Source organism: Scomber scombrus, chromosome 21 (genome assembly GCF_963691925.1).
Source record: "Scomber scombrus chromosome 21, fScoSco1.1, whole genome shotgun sequence".
In the NCBI taxonomy this organism is placed as follows: domain Eukaryota; kingdom Metazoa; phylum Chordata; class Actinopteri; order Scombriformes; family Scombridae; genus Scomber; species Scomber scombrus.
In genome coordinates, this window is record NC_084990.1 from 3,881,370 (window position 1) to 3,907,341 (window position 25,972).

The 25,972-nt window shown below is 39.9% G+C and overlaps 3 protein-coding genes across 4 annotated transcripts; all 3 read left to right on the forward strand.

Moving 5' to 3' along the window:
• The first annotated feature begins 1,417 nt into the window (after positions 1–1,417).
• On the forward strand, positions 1,418–5,641 carry LOC134003671 (uncharacterized). The gene is made up of 6 exons (XM_062442934.1): positions 1,418–1,542; positions 3,019–3,112; positions 3,198–3,285; positions 3,464–3,617; positions 4,904–5,073; positions 5,179–5,641. The coding sequence occupies exons 1-6, from the start codon at positions 1,470–1,472 to the stop codon at positions 5,608–5,610; spliced, it is 1,011 nt and encodes a 336-aa protein (XP_062298918.1). The 5' UTR covers positions 1,418–1,469; the 3' UTR covers positions 5,611–5,641.
• Positions 5,642–12,237: 6,596 nt separating this feature from the next.
• On the forward strand, positions 12,238–16,821 carry mettl9 (methyltransferase 9, His-X-His N1-histidine). Of its 2 annotated transcripts, XM_062443089.1 has the most exons (6): positions 12,238–12,346; positions 12,519–12,683; positions 14,549–14,739; positions 14,813–15,022; positions 15,244–15,428; positions 15,530–16,821. In XM_062443089.1, the coding sequence occupies exons 2-6, from the start codon at positions 12,585–12,587 to the stop codon at positions 15,757–15,759; spliced, it is 915 nt and encodes a 304-aa protein (XP_062299073.1). In that variant the 5' UTR covers positions 12,238–12,346; positions 12,519–12,584; the 3' UTR covers positions 15,760–16,821. The 2 variants fall into 2 exon arrangements, with proteins under 2 accessions (XP_062299073.1, XP_062299072.1); XM_062443088.1 differs by lacking the exon at positions 12,238–12,346 and having other exon boundaries at positions 12,504–12,683.
• Positions 16,822–18,350: 1,529 nt separating this feature from the next.
• On the forward strand, positions 18,351–24,899 carry kdelr2b (KDEL endoplasmic reticulum protein retention receptor 2b). Its single transcript, XM_062442779.1, has 5 exons — positions 18,351–18,628; positions 20,588–20,688; positions 20,879–21,037; positions 21,848–22,100; positions 23,710–24,899. The coding sequence occupies exons 1-5, from the start codon at positions 18,538–18,540 to the stop codon at positions 23,742–23,744; spliced, it is 639 nt and encodes a 212-aa protein (XP_062298763.1). The 5' UTR covers positions 18,351–18,537; the 3' UTR covers positions 23,745–24,899.
• The last annotated feature ends 1,073 nt before the right edge of the window (positions 24,900–25,972 follow it).

Sequence of the window (25,972 nt, forward strand, 5' to 3'; positions counted from 1 at the left end):
TCCCTCCTGAAAACCACACAACAGCAAAACATGAGCAGAATACGTTTTATGCACAAGGTCAACTGTAAAGAATAAACCTAAATGTGAAAACACAACCATCACAATTCAGCATCTGTATTCGGAGAGGAGTGACACAGAACAGTCTAATCAGTTTATATACAGTACAATAAAGTGATGTAAGGTCTGAGATAACTAAAAGTTTAAAGAGATGTCACCAGCGGAGACTTTTAACTGAATTTGGTGTTAAGTATGTAACAAGTGATCGTTTTTGTCTTTTAACTTCTCCTTATGACAGAGTCACAACAACCAATATATAGGAAAAATAAATGCTTTTCTTAGATACTTTATTTTTCTTAACTGTGACTGCAGGAAATGTGAAAGTCACCGGGAAGCAAGAAATATAGAGACTGCAGGGTGGAATACAGTAGCGTATATAGGCACAGCTGAAGGTAATACACCCAGAGATAACTGCTGTTCATTTATCACAGCTGGAAGCAGCAGTGCAATAACACAACCTGATACACACCAGCAGAAGAATGAGGGAGGGACCTTATTACAAAGCTACTAATGTACAGATTCATCTATTCGATGTGATGTTATATGTTGTGTTCAGTGGGTAATACGAACTATTTCATTTAGCCTCTGATCATTCTTGGTTTTATTTTAGCTTTTATTTAGTTTTAGTTGTAGTTTTTCAGGTATCAGGAGGAAAGCCTTGATTAGTAGAAGCTGTAAAGGATGAAATAATGCTGACACTGAGGTCAAATGAGCTGTGTTTGTGTTTGTCTCTCTTCTGGTATACTAGCCCTTTATCTCAACAAGTCAAACTGAACACAATACAGTCAAAATGGAGAAAATTAAAAGAAAACTAAAACTAAGCTGATTTTATCTGCAATTCATTTTAGTTTTAGTTAGTTTTGCATTATTCATTGTAGTTTCTATTTAGTTTACTCTCTCTTTTTTTTTTAAATTTCAGTTAACTAAATGATTTTTTTCACTTCTAGATTTATTTTTAGACTTAGTTTTAGTGAACTATAATAACCCTGCTGTGAACCTGCCTTCACAGTATGGCACTTTCATCCAATATGTGAGGAACAAAACAGCTACAAAGACTTACAATATGTTAATGGCAGTACATGTTAAAAGTAAATTCTCTAAAAGGACTCACAGTAACTGCACTTTGGACTCCTCTTGGATACAAATGAGCTTTTATTGGTTCTACTGTATTTGGAAAATTGTTATTAGCCTATAACTTCATTGTAAATAAAGTTTTTGAAAAAAATCTTTAACTGTTAAAACACTTCTATCTCTGTTGGAATCGCGTACTAACGTACTACTCATACTCAAACGTAATTTTGAGTATGTAATACGTGTGGAGTTTGTGCACTCGAGCTGCGGCGCATGCGGCATATACATGCACGGGCGCGAGCCATGGAACGAGCTTGCTGGACATACTAAACGACCCCAAAATGCATTGCGGGTCTTCAGACTGCGCAATGGCGGACTGTGAGGTAGACGGCCAGCAACAGATTGGGTACAAATGTGAGTAACCAGACTGTGATAGTGCATGTATGTGCATATTAACCTGCGTGTGACATAGCATACTAACGTACTACATACTCAATAAGTACGTACTACTCTCTGCCTACTTAATCTTCATACACCCATGAAATGAATTAGCTTTTAACTTCTGGTACAGATGTTCATATAAACAAGTACAGATAGCATATATACATATATATGTATATATATACATATATATGTGTATATATATATATATATATATATATATATATGTATATATATACATATATACATATATATGTATATATATACATATATATATATATATACACATATATATGTATATATATATACATATATATACATATATATACATATATATGTATATATATACATATATGTATATATATACATATATATGTATATATATATAATTAATTAGGCTATCTGTATATATATAAACTATAGACAAGAAAAACAAAAAGGAAGACAAAAAAAGGCTTTTTTTAAACTTTTGTGCAGCTGATACACATTTTTATATATGCAAATATACAAAAAAAAGAAGGAAAAATTAGCATTCAAACATGTTGCTGTATTCATCATATTCTATAAAATAATGATTGTGAATGTATTTTTTAAATCAAATAGAAGGATTAATCAAACATTTATTAACGACTGATGAATTGGTGTAGAGGCTAATTAATGAGCCAGAATATGAACAGTATGTAAGGGTTAAGTATACTAAGCAAGGCAGCCAAGTATCCCACAATGCATTTTGCACCAACCAGCAGCAATGCTGAAGGAGATTTTATATCAGGTTCTAAAATCTGTTGTAGGTTTCGCTGTAGGAATGTTAATAAAATTCCGTTTGGGGAGCATGTCATCTGTAGGGCAGGGTATCAGTCCTCAATACCTTTAACCTTAACCTACCAAGTAGTATCACATTTTTAAACGATAACCAGGCCTCATAATAAATAAATGGACTTGTGATTTCATGTTATTACATCTCAGTGGTCTAGCCTACGTTTGACAAACCAAACTATTAGAAACATTGTGCTGAAGCATAATTCAAATTCTGTGATTGATTGAAAAAGTAATGAAACCGGCCCAGAGAAATGATGAGTTCATGATTCATTTCAAACTGCTTTTTAAATTAAATTGTTTCTGATCGATATTTCTGTTTATTTCCATCTAGTGTATGTTCTTAGTATTGAACCAATGATGACCAGACCAGTACCAGATAGTGAAATGTGTGAAATGTAATTTTGTATATCAGGGTTTAAATCAGATTTAATGATATACTTGTTATTGGTCCCTGTATCTAGAAGCATGGGATGAGAAAAATGATTAGTTCCCAAGTAATTGTGTATGAGGTTAACACGTTGGCTAATAATACCAAGGTTATAACTGTAACTAATGTTTTTATTAAAAATAGCTGTAAATGTGATGTGATGAATAAGAATGATTAATAACACCAGATGTTTTGTCATCAAGGGACTGATGCAGACACGGAGCGCCTCATTAAATGGCGGGCTATGAACGAAGGAAGGTTTACCGGCAAACGCAATGCTGCGATGACGGGCTTTGAGTAAGAAAACTACATTTTAAGCTTTGTAATTTTTTTGTGTTTATGTGTGTGTATGCCCTGTTTGACCAATGTTTTGCTTGTATAGGATGTTCATCAAGGAGCACGGGCTGGAAGGTAAGGTCAAGCCTGGGTGGACCAAAAAGAAATGGGAGAATCTGAAACAAAAGTACAAGGTGAGTTGAAGTCTCAAAAGAGCTACAGTGTTTAGCACAAAATAAACATGATGATGATGATGATGGTTGCTTCAAAAATAATCAGGCAAAGTCAGTACTGGGTAACTAACTTACCGAGTGGTGAAACATGTAGTTTAATAATGACTATCAGAGGACATTTGTGTGTGTTTTTTGTTAGGAGGTGAAGGCATCTCGCACAGTTGTGAAAACTGAGGGAGGAGAGGCCACTTCTGCACACTGGAAGTGGTTCGATGCCATGGAAGAGATGATAGAGCAAAGATCATCTGTAACCCCAACAAGCTTCATCTTCTCAGCCATGGCACCAATCAAAGGTACGTTAGTATGTTAGTAACATGTGTCAGAGGAATATGAGCTGGAATGAGAGGACATAAATGATAAGTTAGAGTTGTTAAATGACAATAATGTGTGTCTGGTATGGTTTTTATCCACAGAAAAAGTATAATTACCATGTGAAGATCTTTAAAATAGCATCTGCTCCTTCTTTTTTATTAAAAAAATCCAGAATCTATGAAAATATTCCATCACAGATTCAACAACCAGACATTAGACATCACCTGTTCACTGTATTCTCATTGTATGTGCTTCATGTTTCTACATAACTTGTCTAAGTATTCGTGATGTCACATATCATGCTCATAGGTCTAACCCTTAAAGGACTGGTTCACAGTTTTTCAAGTGCGTCTTAAACCAGCAGTCAGGTGAACAGTGAAAGATTCCTCTCTGTAATCATTCCTCCTGTTCATACTGACTATTAAAAGATCTCCTTCAAATATGCTTTCAATGGAAGTGATGGAGGACTAAATCCACAGTGTGTCCACACAGTCATTTAAAAGTAGATGATCAGCTTCTATTGAGCTTCAGCAGTGTGAGTTAGTCATATCAAGTGATATCTGACACATTTACAGTCCTTTTAGCATCAAATTCCCTCTATGTGTTTCCCTGTTAAGCTGTGGTGGAAGTAAAGTAACAAAAAGAGAGACTTTGGCATATGTCCACGTTTCCATTGTATCTACAAATGATTAACTGTAATGTCCACCTACACAGATTCATCATGTTCTAAGGGCGTATCACACTAGGCAATCGTACCGTGCCCAAGCATGTCTGCCCCCTAAAATCCGGATTATTTGGCTAGTGTGAGTGCAAGTGTTCCGGGCCATTTTAGTAAATATAATGAATGAATAAATAGATATGTAGAGGTGGAAAAGGAGGATAATGTTGTTTCAGTGTTAATAAATGTCCACCCCTTGTTCTGATATTGATAACAGAATCACCCAGCATGTCTTGTTGTGTGAATGAAGTGGCACAGAAGTTGTAGTTGCGGCTATGTCTGTCTTTGATTATTTAGTGATGGCCGGCCTGCATCTCTGCTGTTAGTTCCTGAACCATCAGAAAGTGTTTCCCTCAGAGCAGAGACTGTTTTTCCCCCAAGAACTAAGTGAAACCCCTATAGTTCCTTCAGTGAGTTCCTTGAAACTCAGGAATGTCTCATCATTGATGAGATTGAGTTGCAGGCAGGCAAGATCCATCATCAATATAAAGAATATGAATAAGTGCAGGCTCAGTGTAAGGATGTATGCTTCCTTTTGTATGCTGGCAGGTGAAGATATTCAGATGCTGACCAGCTCAGTACAAACTCAGTATTCCAGTCTGGTGACAGTGAAGGATTCTGGGAGGAAGAAAGGACCCATGACACCAAGACAGAGGAGGATCCTGAAGTCCTGCAAATTGCTAAAAGAGCATATCAACCATTGTTCTATTGAAAACAATGTGAGTGTTTTGTTAACTGATTACTGTTTTGTGAATCATATTGACTGGAATGTGTTGTGCGTATGCGTCTACACTATCAAAACATGTACACATAATCTGTTACAGCTGGATCACTTGCTAAAAGACAGCAGCGACGGTGAGACAGAGAGCAGACTGCCGTCCCAGGATCGCGATGGCGAGGAGTCACCGTCGCACACGGAGAACTCCTCCGTTTCACCTCCTCCAAAAAAACGTGCCAAAACCAAAAACAGACTGGACACGGACACAGAGAAACTCGCCTTGTTGCAGCACATGTTGGATATTATTCAGGAGATGAGCAGAGAACCAGAGATGGACTGCGAGGACTCGTTCGGCGTCACTGTCGCAATGGAACTGAAGAGAATACAAAGCTCTGCGCTGAGGAACAGTGTGAAGAGACAGATCATGACCGTACTTTACGACGCTCTGGAGTGTGAGCAGCCAGATACATTGCTATACCAGCCGCTGCCCACCTCCCCAATAGAAGAATCTCACTCCATAACTGTAGTCTTGCCTTAACGTTCTACATGTATAACAGTAAGACTGTGATATCAACATATAAATAAAGACAACTTTTTTTTGATCAAATCTTGTTCTTGGTGATCACATAATCTTGGGATGTGATTGGCTGGTTAGTAACCATATTTGTATTGATGATTGATACCATTCTGATGTGCAATAAGTATAAAACTGGAGCCAGGTTTCAGGTGGATTAGTTTAGCATAAAGACTGGAAACGAGGTAATAACACTGGTTTTACAGGTTATGTACTGGGCTACTTCTTAGCTGGAGTTGATGCTGGTAGCCTGGCAACCAAAACAAATAAGATCTAATCAGTTAGCTGCCTGTGTTTAGCAGGAATGTTGGGAATGAAAACAACAGACATGGCACTGTCTGTTATGAAACACCTGTATTAAGAGTAATAGCACTAATGCACACTGCTTTTTTAATGCAGTAACCCCCCTTTAAAAAAAACAATAGTGACAGGATCATAAATTGAAAGGCAAATGACAGCTTAATAACACACATTTTATTAATCCTGTTAAAGATTTTCTATTTAATAATTAAAGAAAACATACATTTTTAATGAATAAATCGTACAAATTTAATGAAATGTTCTCATATGAGCTTTTACAAGCTCTGGTCGACTGAAGGCCATTTCACATGATGAACATTTATGGGGTTTCTCTCCTGTATGGGTCATCTGGTGTCTCTTCAAGATCCCTGCACTCTTGAAACATTTGTCACAAGTCGGACATTTATAGGGCTTTCCCCCCGTATGCATCCTTGTGTGCAGTAAGGTAATAAGACTGAACAAAGCCCTTGCCACATTCTTGACACCTGAATGGCTTTTCACCATTGTGATAGCGAATATGTATTTTCAGCTCTGAAGCTGATCTGAAACTCTTGCCACACTCACTGCATGAGTACGGCCTTTCTTCGGTATGGGTCAGATCATGTCTTGTCAACGAGCTTGTGCTTCGGACAATTTCCCGCAGTGAGTGTACGGGTAGCGCACACCGGTGTGTAGTTTCGCCACTTGGAGGTCTAAGCTTCTTCCTCTCGTGCTTGATTAGACCTCTCAAGTCAGTGTAACTGCGTTCACACAAGTCACAGGGACTTGCTGGTTGAGCTCTATGAAGCCTTGAAAACTCTTGCCACACTTGGTGCAGGGACAAGGCTCGTGTCTCAGATTATGTGTTTTAAGTCTTGTTATGTCAGGAAATGAACTGTTGCATTCTACGCAATACAAAGAAGAATGGGCAGGTTTGCGTGTCCTATGTGTCTTTTTCAAATTTAAACCCTTCTTACTTTCATCATGCTTTGAGTTCTTGACCCTCTGATTTAAAACCTCTGATTCCTGTCTATCTTTTGTGCTTTATATTGCCATTCTCTAAAAAGGACTGCTTCCACTCTTTAACGTCTCCAATTTGAATTTTGGATGATGATTTTTCATGACAGAAGGATCCTCCAGTTGTTTCTGATTCATCAGACTTTCCTTTTCATGAGTCTTGTCTCCCAAAGGTTGAGTTCGGAGTAGGCCACAAACTTCACCTGGCTTTGGGTCATGAGTGTTTCCATCTTTAAGGACCTCTGAGGACAATTTCTGCGGTTGTGGCATCATGATCCCCCTCCCTACAATTCATGTCTCTTCCTGTCATACTGGAAATGAAAGAATTTCTTACAACGCAAACACCGGAAAGGTTGCTTCCCTGTGTGGGACCTCTGGTGCCGTCTCATATCTGAAGCATGACTGTATGTTGTACCACATGTGGGACAAGTCTTGCTAGTTGAGAAAAGTTGAGGACCATTCCTGGACTGCTCATTTTTGAGTGTTATCGAAACATTTGTCATCTTCAGACTGGTATTGTGTCCCTGGTCTTTGTGATACATTCACCACAGGTGCATTCACTAAACTGATGTTTTTAGCTTGTTCATCAGTTGTGTTGTAACTGACATCCTTGCTTTCTTCTTTGATACAGTTTTCAGTCTTACTTGGGCTTCTGACTATGTAATCACTCTCATCTGTGGTTCTGACTAATACCTGAACTTGCTTGTCTTTTCTAATATCCACCAAATTCACATCTCCAGCCAAGTCTGTGGTCTCCTCAGCAAGAATGTCAACATTATTACCGACTTGAACCTCAACTGCACAAGAGTCTAAGCAAGTGTCTGAAGACTCGAAATGCTGAACAGAGTATGAAATCTCCTCCACTAATATTTTCCCTCATTGAAAGTGAGATGATAAGATCGGTACCACTCCACCAACTTTACGCATTGAGTGGTGGCAGTGATGGTTGGAGCCGAAGACACTCGAGTTTGAAAAGTAAATAAGTCAGGGGGTGTGGAATTAGGAAGAAGTGAGGTTACTAGACCTCTGTAGCTTGGTCCTCATCTGTGCTTGAGTCTGTGTTAACTAATAACCTACATGAATCTATAGTGTCACATGAATTTATTGGAATTGCATTGTGTGTAATGTGGCTCTGCCTAAAGTTCATAAGTATGTACATCCCTGTTAACAGTCTTGATACTAAGCTAGGCTAAGCACACCCTGCCTGCAGCTCAACATAAATGTTCTCTTCTTACTCTCAACAAGCTTATTTACCATCATTTATAAAGTTGTAGTGCTCTTAATGTAATAAGTCCTGCATGTCCAATGTCTAATGAACAGATTTGGTACAGTAAGTAATTTGTCAAGCTGTAACAGGAACATCTCCACAAGCATCTGAACATCTTTAAAATACTCGGCACCAAATCTCACTGGGAAAACATCCTGAAATTGAAACAGAATTTATTAGAAAAGATACTGGAAACATCTACAATATCAAAGTGACTGAACCAGACACTGACCTAGAAGAAGTGCTGCCTTTCCTCTTGGTCTTTAATTAGAGTGTGAATAAGACCAAGGAGGTTTGACGCAGAAGCTCGTTGTCCTGTATCACTCATCTGCGATATCACATGGTGCAGATGTTCATTAGTTGTGGGTGCCATGTAATAATACTAACCATACAAAGCATGAAATGAAGATAAATGTACCTCTGTGTTACATAGGGAAGCGATTATGTCCAAGTGGGGTTGAATAATCTTAAGGTGTATTGTCTGCTCTGGGAGACACAACTCCAGTATCAGCTACAAACAAGAGAATTGTAACAGTGGCAAATTTGTTGGATTTCAGCTGTATATAAAGAGCCAGAACATGGACAGTAGGTTTCAAAAGGCCATTCATTGGATCAGCATTCAAGTTATTTATACAATACCTGAGGCCCAAAAGACCAAGGCTCAGCAAAGACCTCTGTCTGCGATTAAGAAGTTCTGGGACAATCGTTGTGACTGCTGTAACAAAGTCATCCAACAGCCCATAATTGGCCACAAGTTTCTGCTGGACAGTTTCCCAGATCGCTGCAGAGATCAGTCAAAGTGATGGGACCAGCAGGCGCAGACAGGGAGGGGACACAGCAGGATTTATGAATGATTAAAGATAAATGACCTAAGCCATTTTTGAGAGTGGTGGTACAGAAACAACTCATTCGGTGATCCAGGAAAAGGAAGCTATGATAAATGGGAAAGCAGCAGGAGCTGAGGAAGAAATGAAGTCAGAAGACTGAACATTTAAAATCTGACATTTTGATATCCTTTATGAAGAGTTCTAATTGGTACATATACAGCTGGTAGGGTAAGTGTACCCATTAAGCACCAAAATCTAAGTTCAGCTGTTTTTCATGGATACTGACATGATTTATAAGAGAGATCATTTCTTATAAAGATTTCTTATATCTCTCATTGACAGTATATTCATTAGTTCATGTACATTTTGGAATATAAAATAAAGATATTTGATGAATAAAGAGGGCTTAATTGATACTGTGACACCATTTAAGCCCATGTGTGCTCCAAATAAGCCCACCTCATGATTTATTTACTAAATATAAAAAAATATTGATTTCAAAGAATTAAAAACAGCAATATATGTATTCAGTAACATGTTAAATATAAAAAATGAGGAAAAAACCCTCCTGAGGAAAATCTTAAAGGTGTGACTTCAGATGTAACCTCCTTTGTAATCATCATCATTTTCATCAGTTTGTTTGAATTGTAGTTTAGACAGGACTTGAGTTTGATTTCATACGTCATATACGTTTTATCAAAAGATAATAAAGCCTTAAATGAACAGTTTGTCTGGAGTTCATGGTCTCAAGTAAAAGAGAAGCAGTCAATATCAGAGCGACGGTAGTGAACCACAGCAGTGCACAGCAGACCTGCACAGAACAAACACACACACACACACACACACACACACACACACACACACACACACACACACACACACACACACACACACACACACACACACACGATGATGATTTAAAAAATATTTATCCGAAACATAAGCGCATACTTTCGTCTTCACCAAAAACCCTTAAACGATGAAGGCCATTTCGGACACATTTAGCGGTTACTCAGTAAAGTGCACGACATGCAGATGTGTTTGTTGTCATACTGGGCAGAGATACTTTTAACACATGGTCACACAATGGATTGACAGGACTGATGGAGAGTAAATAGAAGCTGGCTTTATTAAATCCACCACACCCTCACGTTTGTTTGTTTGTTTGTTATAAAGCTGGCTGGAGTTTTACGATGCTGAAGTTAGCTTCCGATTCGAAGTTAAGGGGGAAATTGAGGGGGAAATAAATAAGGATATTTAGCGGCTGATTAACAGTTTTTGCACCACTTAAACTTATTAAACGTTATAGCAAAAAGCTTTTACGAAGTTTAAACCTACTTTCAGGTTTCTGAAAGCTTAATTTTACTTATGAAACACTTTCTTTCTTTCTTTTTTTAAAATGTTTGATTTTACAGACATCCTGGGTATGTCGGACTTGCTTTGTACAAGCCTCAGATCTAAATCAACAGCTTCATAGTTAGACTTGACAAATCTGGACTAAACACAATTGCAGATTTGTGAAACATGTGGGCTATTCTATTTATTAAAACGGAGTAAAGGGCGTTTTCACTAATCTTGCAGTTACAAATTCACAGCATGATTCAACATGTCTCAGTTAAGTTGACTGTGGCCACGTAGAGCTCTTCTTTCTTACTTAAAACAATCCAAAAAAAGATTATAACTTATTCATAACATCAGTATTTTTCTAAGGTGTTTTAATTTATAAGATACATTCATGTGAAATGAATATTCTTGAGCAGTTTCACATTTACTTTAAAGCAAATTCGCTGGTTCATTCTTACTCAACTCATCAATCATCAGATCTTCATCCTCCCAAAGTTCTCACATGCAGAGGTCAATTTTCAGTAAGATATAGATGTACCAAATGATGGAATGGCTTTTCCCAACTGACAAAAACTGTTCCTCTTTATAAAGTTATAAAAGATGCTTAAAGGAACATTAAACTGCTGTTTTTCTCTGTTTTATTTGTTCCACTCACAGCTGTCATATATCATGTACAGATGTTGAGGACAATGTCCCCCTCACAAACACACACACGCACACAGTAGCGGTTCCTGATATGGGCGAATTGGGCAAGCGCCCAGGGCGGCATTCTGTCATGACTCACGGGGAGCGGCACGAGCTCTTCAAAAAAAACAATCCTGGCGCACAGGTGATCCAGTGCGTATACGCAGTGGACCCCGGTTCGAGTCCCGGCCAGCGGGCCTTTCTGCATGTCACTCCCCTCTCTCTCCAGCAATTTCTGTCTCTCTATTGTCTTTTCATTTTCACCGTGAAGTGGTTTTCTATTATTTGGACGTCAGGTCAATCTATCACTCTGTTGTGCACGCGTCCCTGCTTGCTGAGATGGTGCCCCGCACACAGAACCTGAAGGGGGGGGGGGGGGGGCAGTTCACCTATGCGTCTCCCTATGCGTCTCCCTACTGGAACGGGCAGTAGGGAACGGGGGATCCAGTCCACTTAATAAAGCAATACTCTGATGGAATTAGTGGACTAAAGTCAGTCAAACCTCGACTTTCTTCCAAACATCGCACATTTCATTCATAATATTATAAACACAGGCCTATAGTTCATGCACATTTGTATTTTTCTGGGTTGTGTGAAATGGCAAAAAAAAGGTAATACAAAACAAATCTGTGCACCTCCAAGGTGAATTGGTTTAGTCTTAGTATCAATCACGAAATAGGGGATCAGATTTCATTTGATGACATCATTGGTGATTTTTAGTGAAATTTTAACATTTTAGGTAAAGGCTTTAAATAAGCCCATTCAGGGTTTCTTCCTCTCTCTACACTATATATTATATGTTCCTTGTCAATTTTATTTACATTTTAACTTGTGCAAAATACAATAAAATAAATATGATCACACAATATCTTTATAGAATACATTTTCTAATCTATTGAATGTGGTCTGGATGGAGGAAACGCTGTGAAATCACCCTTTTTATGTTTTCATATAGCAAAATAAAGGTTTCACAAATCTGAAAATAGGTTTAAACAATGTTAAGGCACACCTTTTTATAAGTGTGTAACGGAGAAAAAGCCGCAAAAATATAACTGTTTATGTTTCCCTTAACCTTCCCCTTAACTCCCAATGGGAAGCTGACTTCATCGGTCGATCACTCCGGACCCATATAGCGGTTACTCAGGAACGTGCAAATAATATTTGCGGATGTGTCTTCTTGTTGTCATACTGGGCAGAGACCTCACATGTGAAACAGTGCGTTTAACACATGATAAGACAATGGACTCACAAGACTAAGATGGAGAGTAAATAGCACCCTCAGGTTTGTTTGTTTGTTGCTTTCCAGCTGGCTGCCTTGGTCACCCTCTCTACCTACTTCTTCTTCTACTTCTTCTTCTTCTTCCCATCAGATAATATTAACATCTCAGTGGACAAGTCTGTCCGCTGTGTGTCAGCTGCTCTACTCAGAGTTGTTCATTATGTGTCACCTACAGCTGAGGACAGTGGTTTTTGTAGCGTGGGTGTTGGCTTACGTCGCCTTCCTGCATTCCATCAGGAGGATGTGGAGCGGGAGGTACGTGCGCAGTCCGCTCGTTCGATCACTCTTTTTGAACATGGTGAGCGACAGCGATGGGACGGCCGTGGGGGAGACACATGAGGTATGGATGACTGATGACTCTAATTATACAAGGTCAGACTCGGTGTCAGTTATGACAAAATATCTATATTCAAAGCACCCGTGAAGATTAGACTCAAAAGCGTGCATCTGTTTTCCAGTAATCAAGCTTATAGGCCTACATGTTAAATTTGCCCTTTTTTAAATGGAGTTTGGCGTGAGAGCCTCGACATGCAAGACCGCTAAGAAAAAGGGGGATTATGATGCTTCTCTGACCTTATGTCAGTGTAGTTTACTTTAAAACACAGGTGGTTGTGCTAATCTGTTAACTCAAGACCTATTTTCAGATTTTAAAATATTTCAGCAATAATTATAACTGAGCATGAATCCCTGACATATCCTTGTGTCTTTTGGTAATGTGGGCCATGTCTGATATATTAAGCTCTACTAGTCCCATTGCACTAGCCCATAAGGGACAGCTCCTTTTGAAGAGGCTCAGAGCTACGGATATTTGGGATAATGTATACGGTGACATTTCAAAATAATCTTTGTAGTCTCCAAGAAAAAACAGAATAGTCATGTACCCATCATAAAAGGACAGGCAGGATAGGTACTGAACACTGACATCTCAGTGAGAATACAATGGAAAAATATCTTCACACTAAAATTAGAGCTCCCTAAAGCCTTTATCTGTGCCATTGATAAACATTAGTTAAGTATAAATCAAAGACACAAACATGCAATCAGCAGGTTTTAAGAAATCCCCCAAACATACCAAGAACGCTTATTAAATATTGGTGCTATATGTTAAGTAGACACTAGGGGGCTTCTGAAAATGTACAAATATTCATAAACATATTCGAAAGAGTTGAGTGTAAAGGCGTTGAGGAAGTAGATCCAATCCAAGTCTCCCAAGTTTCCAGCTGTAAAGATTTTTTATTGTAATCAGCAAACTGTCATGTGATCTATTTGAGGTGAGCTGCTGAGGGACAGGCCATAATATCAGCATGTGTGGTGCAGCAGGAGATCACATCACACCCATTGTTTTATATGTTCACTCTCTGTTTATTGTGTTAACATGATCAAATCTGCTCAGCAGCAAAGTACAGATGAGGCAGAAATGTCAGTAGTTCTGCAGGTATTTGGTCATAAACTAAAGTATTGGACAGACTTTGAACTGTGGCGCTAGATGAAAAGTGTTTACAGTTCATCCTCTGGGGACTATGAATGTGGGGACCAAAACTTCATAGCAATGAAATCAATAATTGTTGAAGTATTTTAATAAAAAGCAAGAATGACAACATCATGGTGAAACTGGGAAATGTCAATTACCCCATAGTGTCCAGACATTCCACTCTGAACCAAATATATTAACCTGTTGGTGGTGCTAGAGAAAAGTCAGGGGTCATTACAAGGTCATTGGAATACATCGTCTGGGCAGCATCAATGTCTAGGCAAAGTTTTATGCCAACCCATCAATAGATGAAGAGCTATTTTACTAAAACCAATAATTGAAAATTTAGACCTGCTAATGGTGCTAAAGGAAAAGTGAGGGAATACCCAAAGTCCTTAGAACTTATCTTTTAAGAACCTTGAATATCTGTAGCAAATTGTTTGGCAATCCATCCAATAGTTGTCTAGATAGTTCACAACGTCATGGTAGGACTTCTGGAAAAGTCAGGGTATAATCAAAGGCAGTAGGATTCATCCTCTGGGGACCACAGATGTCTGTACACAATCCCAACGCAATCCATTCAACACTTGTAGAGATCTTCCAGAAGTGAAAGAAATGATATGTGTCTCAGGACTCTATTAGTAGCTAATAACTACTAGAATCTGTATATAATTGAGGCACTTCATCGAGATGAATTTGAATTCTTCCATTCTTCCCTTTTCCTGTTAATCTAGTGGTACCGGTGCAATCCGGACCTGCTGGGAGAATCGGTGCAACCTCTGTTCATCCAGAGCCACTTGGACTCAGACACTAAGGTGTTTCTCAAACAAAGCATGGAGAAATCTGGCTGGATGTTCACTCAGCTCTACCACTCTTTGGTATCAACCGTCCTCAGCCCTATGGTCTCACGCACCTCCATTAATGGGTGAGTACATCGACACAGACCTACCTTTGTTCCACCTGTAGCGTACCTTCCTCTAACCTGCTCTCTGTTTCAGGTTTTTGGGTCGCGGCTCTATGTTTGTGTTTTCCGCGGAGCAGTTCCGCCAGCTGCTCCATATCGGTCCGGAGTGGAGGGCCGAGAGACTCCTGGATCTAGGAGCTGGGGATGGAGGCGTCACAGAGGTGATGGGAGCCCATTTTAGAGAAGTTTATGCCACTGAGGTGTCGCCACCCATGAAATGGCATCTCCAGAGGAAGAATTACAAGTGAGTAGGTCTCTGTTTCAGGAACTGTTGAGTTGTGACAGTAACTTCAGATCAAAAAATGGCAAAGTATAGACGATTAGAATTAATTGGTCAATGGAAACCGTTATTATCCTCATCTGAAAATCCTGTTTCTGCTCACCTCTTGTGATTTTAAAATACAAGACACCTCCGAACAAATACTGTACTCTCTCTTTATCTCTGTGTCCTCTTGTCGTTCTCAGAGTGCTGGGTATAGATGAGTGGCAGCAGCCTGGTTTCCAGTACGATGTGATCAGCTGTCTGAACCTGTTGGACCGTTGTGACGATCCTCTACATCTACTACTGGACATCAAGCGGTCGCTCGTTCCTAACACGGGAAGACTCATCCTGGCTGCGGTGCTTCCCTTCCAGCCTTACGTAGAAGTCGGTAAGTTGAGAACCATTGCCTCATACACGAAAGAAATATCATTGATTTAATTTAGTTGGTGTACAATCCAAATTAAACTACCCTTTGTCTTTTTCTCTCAGGAGGGAGATGGCAGCGTCCCAAAGAACACCTGAAAGTCAAAGGAAAATTGTGGGAGGAACAAGTGACCAACTTTTCCAACGAGGTTTTCCGAAGGGTAGGGTTTGAGGTGGAGGCTGTGACTCGGTTGCCATACCTCTGTGAAGGGGACATGTATAACGATTACTACGTTCTCGACGACGCTGTTTTCATTCTCAAGGCCTCAGACATCAGTGAAGATTCCGATCACTGAGTAAGAAATACCCTCCGGGACTATCGGACACCCTTACTTTGCTAACGTAACTTTATCATGATAGGTGGGTAGGTTGCTCCAGTGTGGGGTTTTGGTGCAATTTTCATAAGCTTCATGCATAAAAACACAGTATTTCTGACTTTTTAGAATAGTTGGGGTCAGGTGTGAAGCTCAGGTACTGTGGTCCCTACATTTACCAGCCATGTCGTGTGACGTGATACCTCTACTCTTTTAAGCAAAAAATAACTGAATGGCAGTGTGCCTCTGTTGAAATACTGCTGATCAAGTCTTCTCAAAACATACATGTTGTAGATGGTCGTCCCTGTAAAGCCTGTTACCTGTGGGAAGTGTTTACTGTAGGTGTTTCATCATTATTTACTGTCAATGGGGAAGAATCATGGTGGAAAATTGAACATTGATTATTTCTGCATCTCATGCCAATGACTGGTTTATACATACCTGCTGATTTAACCAATCTGAATCGGATTGGGTTCCTTATATTTTAATGGTATTGTTTTTTACTTGGGGGGAGGGGAGGGGAGGGGAGGGATTGGGGGAGTAATATGAGGCCTTTTTAAAGCGAGCGCATGAAACTATAGTTGAACATTAGCCACTGAAGCCACAAGTGATAATAAACTTGTATTCATTGATTTGAGGTTTTTTGGCCAACATAACAGGCAAAAAAACAACACGATTGCCAAAGCAACGTTTTGGTTGGCATGTTGGCAATTTGGAGTCAAACCTCCGGCTGCCTGAAGAATGTAAGTCTCTTTTTAGGTCTATTTTGGCCTTCACCAACACCTGAGAAGCATATCTGGCTCTTTGGCTGCTAAGTGCTGCACTATGTTCACCAGCTATTTTCTAACTGTGCCTGCCTGCTGTTTAGTGCTGGACAGGTCATATGCAGTTAGTTTGTAAGAGCTATTTTTCTGAAAGCAGCTGCCTGTTGTCACCAAACAATGACCCCAAAATAGACTAAAAGGCTCCCTACAGCTGAGGGGACTAGTGTTGAGTGATCTCTGTGGCTTTTGTCATGACAAGAACCCTTTTTACATTATACATTGTCTCTGATACATTGTTTATATATATATATATTTTAAAAAAACAGTGGTGTAGTTTTAATGCTAAAAAATGAGTATAACAGTTGCACAAGTAGAGAAAAGCCATAAAGTTAGCAGACTCGCACAGAAATGTCAGTTATACAGCAATATCTAGCTAAAGCTGTCTAACAATAGCTAACATTATCCAGTATAATCTACCCGCCAAACCAGACCAAGTCAGGCTATTGCAGCTACATCCCAGAATGTACTGAGTAGAGTGTTTTATGAATTCAACTATTTATTTCTAAGAGAAAAATCAAATTCCTTCTTTAAAAAGTTCCATGGTCTCGCTTTAAATCAGTATTGGGGATGTTACTGCACAACGGTCTATTGAAAATGTGCCACAATTAATGCAATATTTGTAATGAAAGGCTGTAATGAGTTCCAGAATAAATATTCTGTATTTCTAAGATCTAGTTTCTTGTGAATGTGTGTGTGATCAGTTGTGAAATGCTGTGGAATTGTCCGTTTGAATTAAAGTCAGTTTGCTGCAGGGGTTACAAATAGAGCTGAAAGGACAGTTCACCTCTCTCTCACTTCACATTTAAAGATCCCCTCTGACTCAAACTCCTCTTCAGAATGATGTATCAGCACAGTTCATCACATTCATCCGCTGAAAGAGGAAAGTTTCTCTGAGCTCATTGAAAGTCGGATTTTAAGGGGCGGGCTTATGAGCAGGATTTGTGACATCACAACTGGTTGGGTAAGCCAGTCCTGGTCCAGTATTCAATTTACACAAAGTGTGATGTGGAAATTTTAAGCCTCCAGTGCAAAAACTCTGAGAATGGACTTTGCAGGGAAATAGGAGACATCTTATATCCAACAGTTAAACTTTTCGAATGGAAAAACATTTGCATATTTATAGATTGGAATTTTAATGGGAGAAAAGGAGCAGATACCATGTTCAGAATCATGTTTATTGGTAACTTGCATATACAAGAAATTTGACTCTGGTTTAGTTGCTTTCAATGTACTTACACAAAAATAACAATGCAAAAATCTTTTTTTTTTTAAATATACAGGGAATGACTATATATAGGTAATCTGTTTCTATGGACTGTAAACAGGATACAAACAGTGCAAGAAATGCTGACATAAATATTAAATTCTACTTTGTGAGGAAAAATCATATTCGACAAAGTTTTGTTCCAACTAAATATTTTTACGTCTTAATACATGTCTGGAGAGGATCTTTAATGCATATAATACAAAACGTTATTGGCAAATCAGCCACGAAGCAGAATGAAACAAGTACGACTAGTTCTTCTCTGGTAAACATTTTCTCCACTTAGCTGAGATCAGTTTCCTGCTGCATTTCCTCCTATTTGGCAATATAGATCTGACAGAGGACGTTCTGATTTACTATCTTTTCCACTGACTTTTAATGCAGCATTTGGGAAACATAATTTATGCAAATATCACATTCTTCTCTTCTGATTGGCTGATGCCACGCGCGTCTCCGTCTCTCATTGGCTACTGTCGTCTTGGCCACGTCCCCGAGCCACGTCGCGCTTTACACGCCATTTTCCCCATCTTCTGAAAGCAGAATTAAGTCTATTCTGCTGTCACGGCGTCATTCAAACACTGCGAGGTCACAAATCATCCATCACCGGACACGAACTGAGCTCTTTTGAGACTCTTAAATCGGTTTTTGCTTCCTGCTGGAGCTCCCATAAACATGAACATTTTCCGGCTAACCGGTGATCTCTCCCACCTAGCAGCCATCATCATCCTGCTGCTAAAAATATGGAAAACCAGGTCTTGTGCCGGTGAGTAACCGCATACCTTTACATACACTTTACACGAGCTTGCACTGACTATCACCTGCCATGTAAAGGTGCAGTTAAACCAACTAAAGAAAGCAGCTGCTGTCCTCTAACTTCTTCTGGAATTGTAGTTCATTAGCCAGCTGCCAGCTAGCTTACGAGTTAGCTAACTAGGCTAGTGTCGCTGTGCATCTCACCGGTATGCCCTGTCATCAAATACGCACTCTGACACTGTTAAGTTAAAGCTACAAGCGTGTCCAAATGGGAGTTTAGACGCTGTGTATTTCCTGTTGGGAGTAGCAATGATAAAACGTGATTGGCAGCAGCGTATTGTGGCAGTGCTGCGGGCCACGGTGTTATGTCGAAGTCAGTTCCCCTGTCGGTATGTGTTCCCTGTTTTCCATAACCCCAAGTTTACCTTAACCCCAACCGGCTAAACTAACTGCAACTGCGGGTGTGTTGCCATGAGAAACACAGGAAGGGAACGTTATTCCAAAGGGGGAACAGATTTCGACATAACACCTGGGCTGAGCTTGTGTCAGAGCTGGAGACAGGTGTTTCGGTTTAACTGGTGACCGTGTTAGCTGGTGACTTTCTCATATAAAGCCTTTGATTGTAGTTTAATCCTTTTAAAATACACAGTAATCTGTGTCATATCTAATCATGCATGTTAAGTTAAATTGAGTTCAGATGACTCACTCACCTCTCCTAACGTAATGTAATGTGAGAAAGTCACCAGTTAACACAGTCACCAGTTACAGCGAAACACCGGAGGGGCAGCCGCTTTTGTTATAGTATGCAGGAGGGCCTCGTCGTTTTCAATTGTTATGGAGGAGGAGGGGGGGTTAAACTGAGTTACCCTCACGTTTGACGCTTGTGCCCCCCCCCCCCTCTTTCTCTGTTATTCATATCATCACAGTAGCTCGGTGTGACCTCTGACGTGGCAGCAAACAGTTACAGTTGGAGATGCAGATTCATTGAATGGTAGTTTGCACCTGGTAACGGGTCACTGGAGCAGATTGTCATGTTATGTGTTTTCATCTCTGAGCCGTGCAACCGCTTCCCTGTTCTTCCCACAGCGGTCAAAGGTTGCATCGGTATCACCGCAGGAGTTTTGACATGACTGCTGTTTGCATGAGATTAAACCAGATAGAGCTGCATGCATGTAAAAGCAACGTTCAATCTTCCACTATCAGAAACAGTTGAGTGTCTAACTGTGGTCATCAATACTAGAATTCCAGCAGTAAAGCTTATGTTTGACTACTACTAATGAAGCCATTGATTACAGTCCCACCTGTGGGCTCTCAGTGGGTGTGACCGATGTGAAACGTGTCATCGCCACCCAGCAGGACATGTAGACATGGAGACGTGTAACAAGTGCAAAGCGATGCATGAAGCTTGTGGAGCTGCAAAGATGACAACCCACCCTGCCAGCTGCTTATTAGAGAGCTGCAGCGTCACTTTGTAATATCACATGTCATCCTAACACATCCTGTTTTTTTTGGCTATCTTAGTCTCAGCTCTGGTGTGTGTGTTCATGTATTCTGTCCGTGCAAATAGCTGCAAAAAACTGATCAAAGGTGATTGGATGAAAAGCTTTGATCCACTTGTGTGTAGATTTAAGTGGGCGGGTGTGAGACAGTAGTAGAGGTGTGTGACGCTTTATCTATTCAGGAAAGTTGAGTTTACCCCTCCACAGATCAGATGTAGGCATCATTTAATGCTTCTATTCACATGATGGGTATTGAATGAAGTACTCAGTTAGTATCACTTTAAGGGTACTTTGATTAGTACTGATATCTTCATTTTTAAACAATACCCAGCCCTGGTATCAGGATGATCTGTAACATAAAATGAGTGAAGCATCAGAACTGTGTGCATTCCCCGAACTGTTCCTTTAAATGTCAAGAAATGACATAAAAACCTAATTCATGAATGTAAATAATGTTTGAATCTTCACAGGTATATCTGGGAAGAGTCAGGTCCTGTTCGCCTTGGTGTTCACCACCCGCTACCTGGACCTGCTCACCTCCTTCATCTCTCTCTACAACACCACCATGAAGGTGACACACTCATGCTTTGCTCCAGACTTACTCACCTATTGTTTCTACGCACTAAACACACAGTTTGTTAAGGCTGACACACCTTTGTTGACCAGAGGTGTGTATCATTGCTAATGTTGATGTGTAAGCGTCTGACTGGTGAATGTCCGCCTTTTTAAATGTGCTGAATGTGTGTGTGTCTTTCTTTCAGGTCATCTACATCGGATGCGCATACGCCACTGTGTACCTGATCTACGTTAAATTCAAGGCGACTTACGACGGGAACCACGACACCTTCAGAGTGGAGTTCCTGGTGGTCCCCGTAGGAGGTCTGGCCTTCCTGGTTAACCACGACTTCTCTCCTCTGGAGGTCAGAAATCCAGCGGCACACACACACACACACACACACACACACACACACACACACACACACACACACACACACACACACACACACACACACACACACACACACACACACACACACACACACAGACAGCCTGGTCCTCATATTAGACAGTCTCTAGTCTGTAGTGTAGCTCCTGCACTTCTCTTCTATTAAACCACAGAATGACATGTCATTAACAAATAAAGTCTGACTTCTCATTTTCACTCCTTAACGACACAGTCACACACACCAATCTTATTATCGCTCATTCTTTTGCCACGTCTCCTCTCTGCCGCTTCCCTAGACGTTGGTTAAATTTCCTTTTAATAGTAAGTGTTATTAAAAGGTGCAGTGTGTAGAATTTAGCGTCATCTAGCAGAACAGACTTGGCAGAAATGGAATATAATGTTCATAAGTATGTTTTAATTAGTGTATAATCAGCAGTTTTCTATTCCTTAAACCACTCAAAGCGCTTTTACACTACGTGTCAGATTCACCCATTCACACACACATTCATACACCGTTAGCACAGCCCAGAATTTGGGGTGCAGTGTCTTTTGCCCAAGGACACATCAACGTGCGGACTGGAGGATCCGGGAATCGAACCACCGATCTTGCGATTAGTGGTTGCCGTGTGATGTGTCAAATTCCTACATGTGGTTTGACATACATCACATTGTTGGGCCTGAATGTGGTTTCAGTGTTCAGACATAAGCTCAACCTGGCTCACACACCTGCTTCTTTAACATTCAACCAGAATGAGCACACACATCTGTCCTCTCTCCGGTCCAGATCCTGTGGACGTTCTCCATCTACTTGGAGTCGGTGGCCATCCTTCCGCAGCTCTTCATGATCAGCAAGACGGGCGAGGCCGAGACCATCACCACCCACTACCTGTTCTTCCTGGGACTCTACAGAGCCCTCTACCTCATCAACTGGATATGGAGGTTCTATTTCGAGGGATTCTTTGACATGATTGCCATAGTCGCCGGGGTGGTGCAGACCATCCTCTATTGCGATTTCTTCTATTTGTATGTAACAAAAGGTGAGTGCTGCTGCTTGAGTTTTCCTCTTTTAAGTAGTTTACTTTCAGCATTTTAACATAGCCCAACATAGCCCCAATTCTAGTAGCACATTTATTAATATCTGTAATTCATTAACATGCCTGTAGGTGGCATACGGGTGTGTTTTTGCTGGTTGACAACCAAAATATTGAGCTAGTTTGTCCTTTAATCAAACTTTTTGTTATGAACTGTAGTCAGAAACCCAAAGAATCCAAAAGGATCCGGTGGAATTTTTGCAGAAATGTGTTTAAAATGATGCACAACATAGTGCTTTAATTTGATGTAATGTAGTACAGGTGTTATAACTCTTGGGGTTTACTGACATGAGTCAGCGAAGGTATCATGTGACTGCTGAAATAAACAGATGTAGAAAGCTTATGTCTTGAAAGTGTGGAACCACAAAGTTACTTTCATAGTTACTTTTAGGGACATTTGCATTCTCAGTGGTTAAAGGGTTGGGTCACCCTAATTACAATAAGTGATATATTGAGCCAGGCGGATACAATAGTTTCACATCTGCATGCAGTTTGCCTCCACTCCAATACAGTGCAGCTGAATGGAATTCTTTAAAATACTTTTTTAATTGAATGCACCCCACAGTTCATTTTAATGTCAGATTTTCCTTGTCATGCATTGTACCTTTGGAAAAACTGATGCATATGTGGAAAATAATTAAGAAAGTATAAGTATGAAAAATGTATTTGCTGAGCTCACGTCAGAAAAACATCGATGATTTATTAAAAAAGTAAAATTAAAACCTGCAGTGTAGAACTTACATATTTACATTTAAATGAACGTCTGTTACAATCAATCCTTTGCCTAACAAGTTCACCCAGTGCTCATTAAGCCTACCAGTTGCAGATAAATCTCTCTGTATTTCACAATATACTTTTAATCTGGTGTTTGACATTCCCACGCTGGCTGGATGAATGAATACTGCACATGCTCTATGACACTTCCACTGGCCAAGCATATAACTTCAGGTTAGCACTCTGCTAACTCTAATGAGGATAAAATATTTTCATCTTGTGGCTTGTCGAGACTTCCCAAATGTTATCGGATCAACGTCTGGTAATGACACAAGTCATTTCTTGGAGGTTGTGTGACGCTCAAAACTACTTACTTAACATTTTACAGCTGCAACAGTAGTGACAGAGAAGGCAGTGTGTCAACAGTGTTTTTGGAATTCCTTTCACTGCCAGAAGGGGGAGTTAAAGGTCCAGCACTGCACCTTTAAAGAGTAACTGAACAGCAGCGTTTCAAACCTGTTTCACCACCTGATAACAGCCAGAATCACTGATGGGTGTAGCCAGCAGTGTGCTCTGCTGCATCTGTAACCACACCCAGCGGTGATGTCATAGGCTTGTGGGGTAAACCTGTAGCACCTGTGTCCATTTACATACATTGGATTGGAGAGGTAGTGTCAGAGGTAGACATACTGACGCCCTAATTTATACATTTTCAAGGCTGTAAAAACAGATGAAATGAACCACTCTGAGAGGTAATGTGTAGATGACTGTCAGTCTTGTTGTTGTGAATTCTGAACATCCATCATGTGTTTAAAATTAACCCCTCCCTGTCTCGTTTCAGTACTGAAAGGAAAGAAGCTGAGTCTGCCAGCCTAAGTGCCAAAGAGGAGCGTTTCGGCAGACTCAAAGAGGGGGATATCGGAAGGGAGGAGGAGAGGTAGTGGACACCTCTAACAACCCCCCCCCCAACCCCCACCTCCACCCCCACCCAAACCTCGCCATCCACCACTACCACCATCACCCACCCGCTTTTCCTCCTCTTCCTACTCTTCCTCCTCCCCTCCCGCCAGAGTAAGATGCCTGAGACAGAGAGCGACGCGGGAGCCGGCGGGCTGCACCTTCTCCTGAACCAGAAGCCACGTGGCCCGCGGCTGTCGGTGGTGTTTTCTGTTTGATGCATCTTGCCTTAACGTTTTTTGTTTTTTTTTAATACTCTGTATAAAGGAAGAAAAAAAAAAGCGAGAAAAAGTTTTCTACGTATACAAAAAAAAAAAAGAAAAGAAAAAATGTGTACTGAATATTTGACACATTGGTGCATAAGAGCTGAAGATGTAAAACTGCCTGTGATTTGGCATTGTATGATATTGAGATATTGAAGCGGACTTCTTGTGGTGGGATAATATTGACTCAACTGTTTGTAATAGTATTTGCAATCGAAATAAATGTGCTTTTTTTTTTTGGTTCTTTTTTTTTTTTCAATCGGATTTGAAAAGGAATTTGTCAAATCTTCTTCATTCTGAGCAGATCATTAACGTTTTGCTCCTTCATTTGACCAAATGAATTCATATTTTAACTCCACGCCCTTTGTAAAGTATGATTTTTAATATAAACGCTACAACTTGCAGTCATGTGTTAAAAAAAAAAGAAGAAAAAAGGAAGTCGGATGTAAGTGGGAAGTGTATTTTTGTTTAAACGCCTTCAAAAAGTGTCATTTTACTTCACAGTACCCAACAGAAGTATGACAACGTGATTTTAATGCAGCTCAATGAACTCTCATCTCTGTAAATGGCTTTCTTCATACGAATAGCCCATTCTTTATTATATTATATTCTGTTGCCTAGCCCATTCCTGTCACATGACCCCCCTACATGTTTGAGACGATGCGTAAATTCACTGGTTGATGTGCTGTAAGTGGAGTATCACTACAGAAATGGAAGTCTTTCTTTCTTTTTTTTCTTTTTTAAGTGCAGATGTATTTATTTTCTTTCTTCTTTCTTCTTCCTGGTTTCCAATAAAACAGAGTCCGTAGAATTGTTCCACCTGTTGTGCATAATTTTAAACCTAAAGAACCGAGACTCCTCGTTGCATCTTTGGGGATCGGCGCAGTCCTACGAACGCTGTTCCGCTCAATCTTCGGCGGTTCTGGAGACGTATCTGCTTCTGTTTTTCTTTGCAGGTTACGAGCTTCCGACTTTTTCTTTTCATATCCTATACCGGAGCTTTTTGCATGACGTTGCCACCACGAATAAAGAGTTTACGGGAAGCTTTTGTCTTTGGATGTGGTTAAAACAAGGTGACGGGAATGGAGAGTTGTATGAATGCAATTTGGGAATGATTTGTAAGTGTGCAACGTTTTTGAATTAAAAAAAATACACTGAAACATTTCAAAAAGATTTCTTTATTCTTCATCTGAGGCTCTGAATGTTTTCTTTAAGATACTTTAAATGACAAAAATGAAGCCTGATCTTTATGCTTCATTTATAGCTTTACAAAGAACACCATCAACATCTGGTCAAGGTGCTGTGAGGCTAAGCTGCTTCTCATACTCTCTTGGGGTAGTAAACATTATTAATTAAAGGTTAAAGGTACACTGTTGTTGTTTTTAACACCAGTAGCTCTGCAGAGCAATCTTTTATACGAGCGGGCCCCTATTTTTACTGTGCATGTGAACATTATTCCTCTGATTCTCAGCTGGCTGCAGTGATGTATAAAGAAATTAAAACATGCAGCAATAAAAGCAGTGAAGAAGTCTGCTAGCTAGTATACATGAAGGCTAAGGAATTATTTTCAAAAATCGACTCTTCAAACGCTTCAAGGATTTACCCAGTATGTTTTTTGTGAGTAATATTTAAACATAATCTTGTCTTTTTGGGGGTTTTTTTTTACAGGGAAACTCCACAGGGCCCCTTTTATTTGTTTAAGCACACATTTATTTAGTAAAATGCAACATATGAACACAGTATATGCTCAGCATTAAACTAGATAATCACTCAGGGCCTTATGAGATGAGGATTAAAGTCTGTGCTGTAGTGGTTTGTACCTCATTAAACACATTTACAAAACATGAATTACCACAAACTAACTATACACTGTCTGGTTACTAA

Excerpts from the sequence above, each read along its gene's own strand:
- mettl9 (XM_062443088.1), top strand. The coding sequence starts at position 12,504 with ATGTGTCACCTACAGCTGAGGACAGTGGTTTTTGTAGCGTGGGTGTTG. Across the intron at positions 12,684-14,548 it reads CCGTGGGGGAGACACATGAG|TGGTACCGGTGCAATCCGGA; the intron begins GTATGGATGACT and ends CTGTTAATCTAG. Across the intron at positions 15,429-15,529 it reads CCAGCCTTACGTAGAAGTCG|GAGGGAGATGGCAGCGTCCC; the intron begins GTAAGTTGAGAA and ends TTTTTCTCTCAG.
- LOC134003671 (XM_062442934.1), top strand. The coding sequence starts at position 1,470 with ATGCATTGCGGGTCTTCAGACTGCGCAATGGCGGACTGTGAGGTAGAC. Across the intron at positions 3,113-3,197 it reads GCTGCGATGACGGGCTTTGA|GATGTTCATCAAGGAGCACG; the intron begins GTAAGAAAACTA and ends TTGCTTGTATAG. Across the intron at positions 3,286-3,463 it reads ATCTGAAACAAAAGTACAAG|GAGGTGAAGGCATCTCGCAC; the intron begins GTGAGTTGAAGT and ends GTTTTTTGTTAG.
- kdelr2b (XM_062442779.1), top strand. The coding sequence starts at position 18,538 with ATGAACATTTTCCGGCTAACCGGTGATCTCTCCCACCTAGCAGCCATC. Across the intron at positions 18,629-20,587 it reads GAAAACCAGGTCTTGTGCCG|GTATATCTGGGAAGAGTCAG; the intron begins GTGAGTAACCGC and ends GAATCTTCACAG. Across the intron at positions 22,101-23,709 it reads CTATTTGTATGTAACAAAAG|TACTGAAAGGAAAGAAGCTG; the intron begins GTGAGTGCTGCT and ends GTCTCGTTTCAG.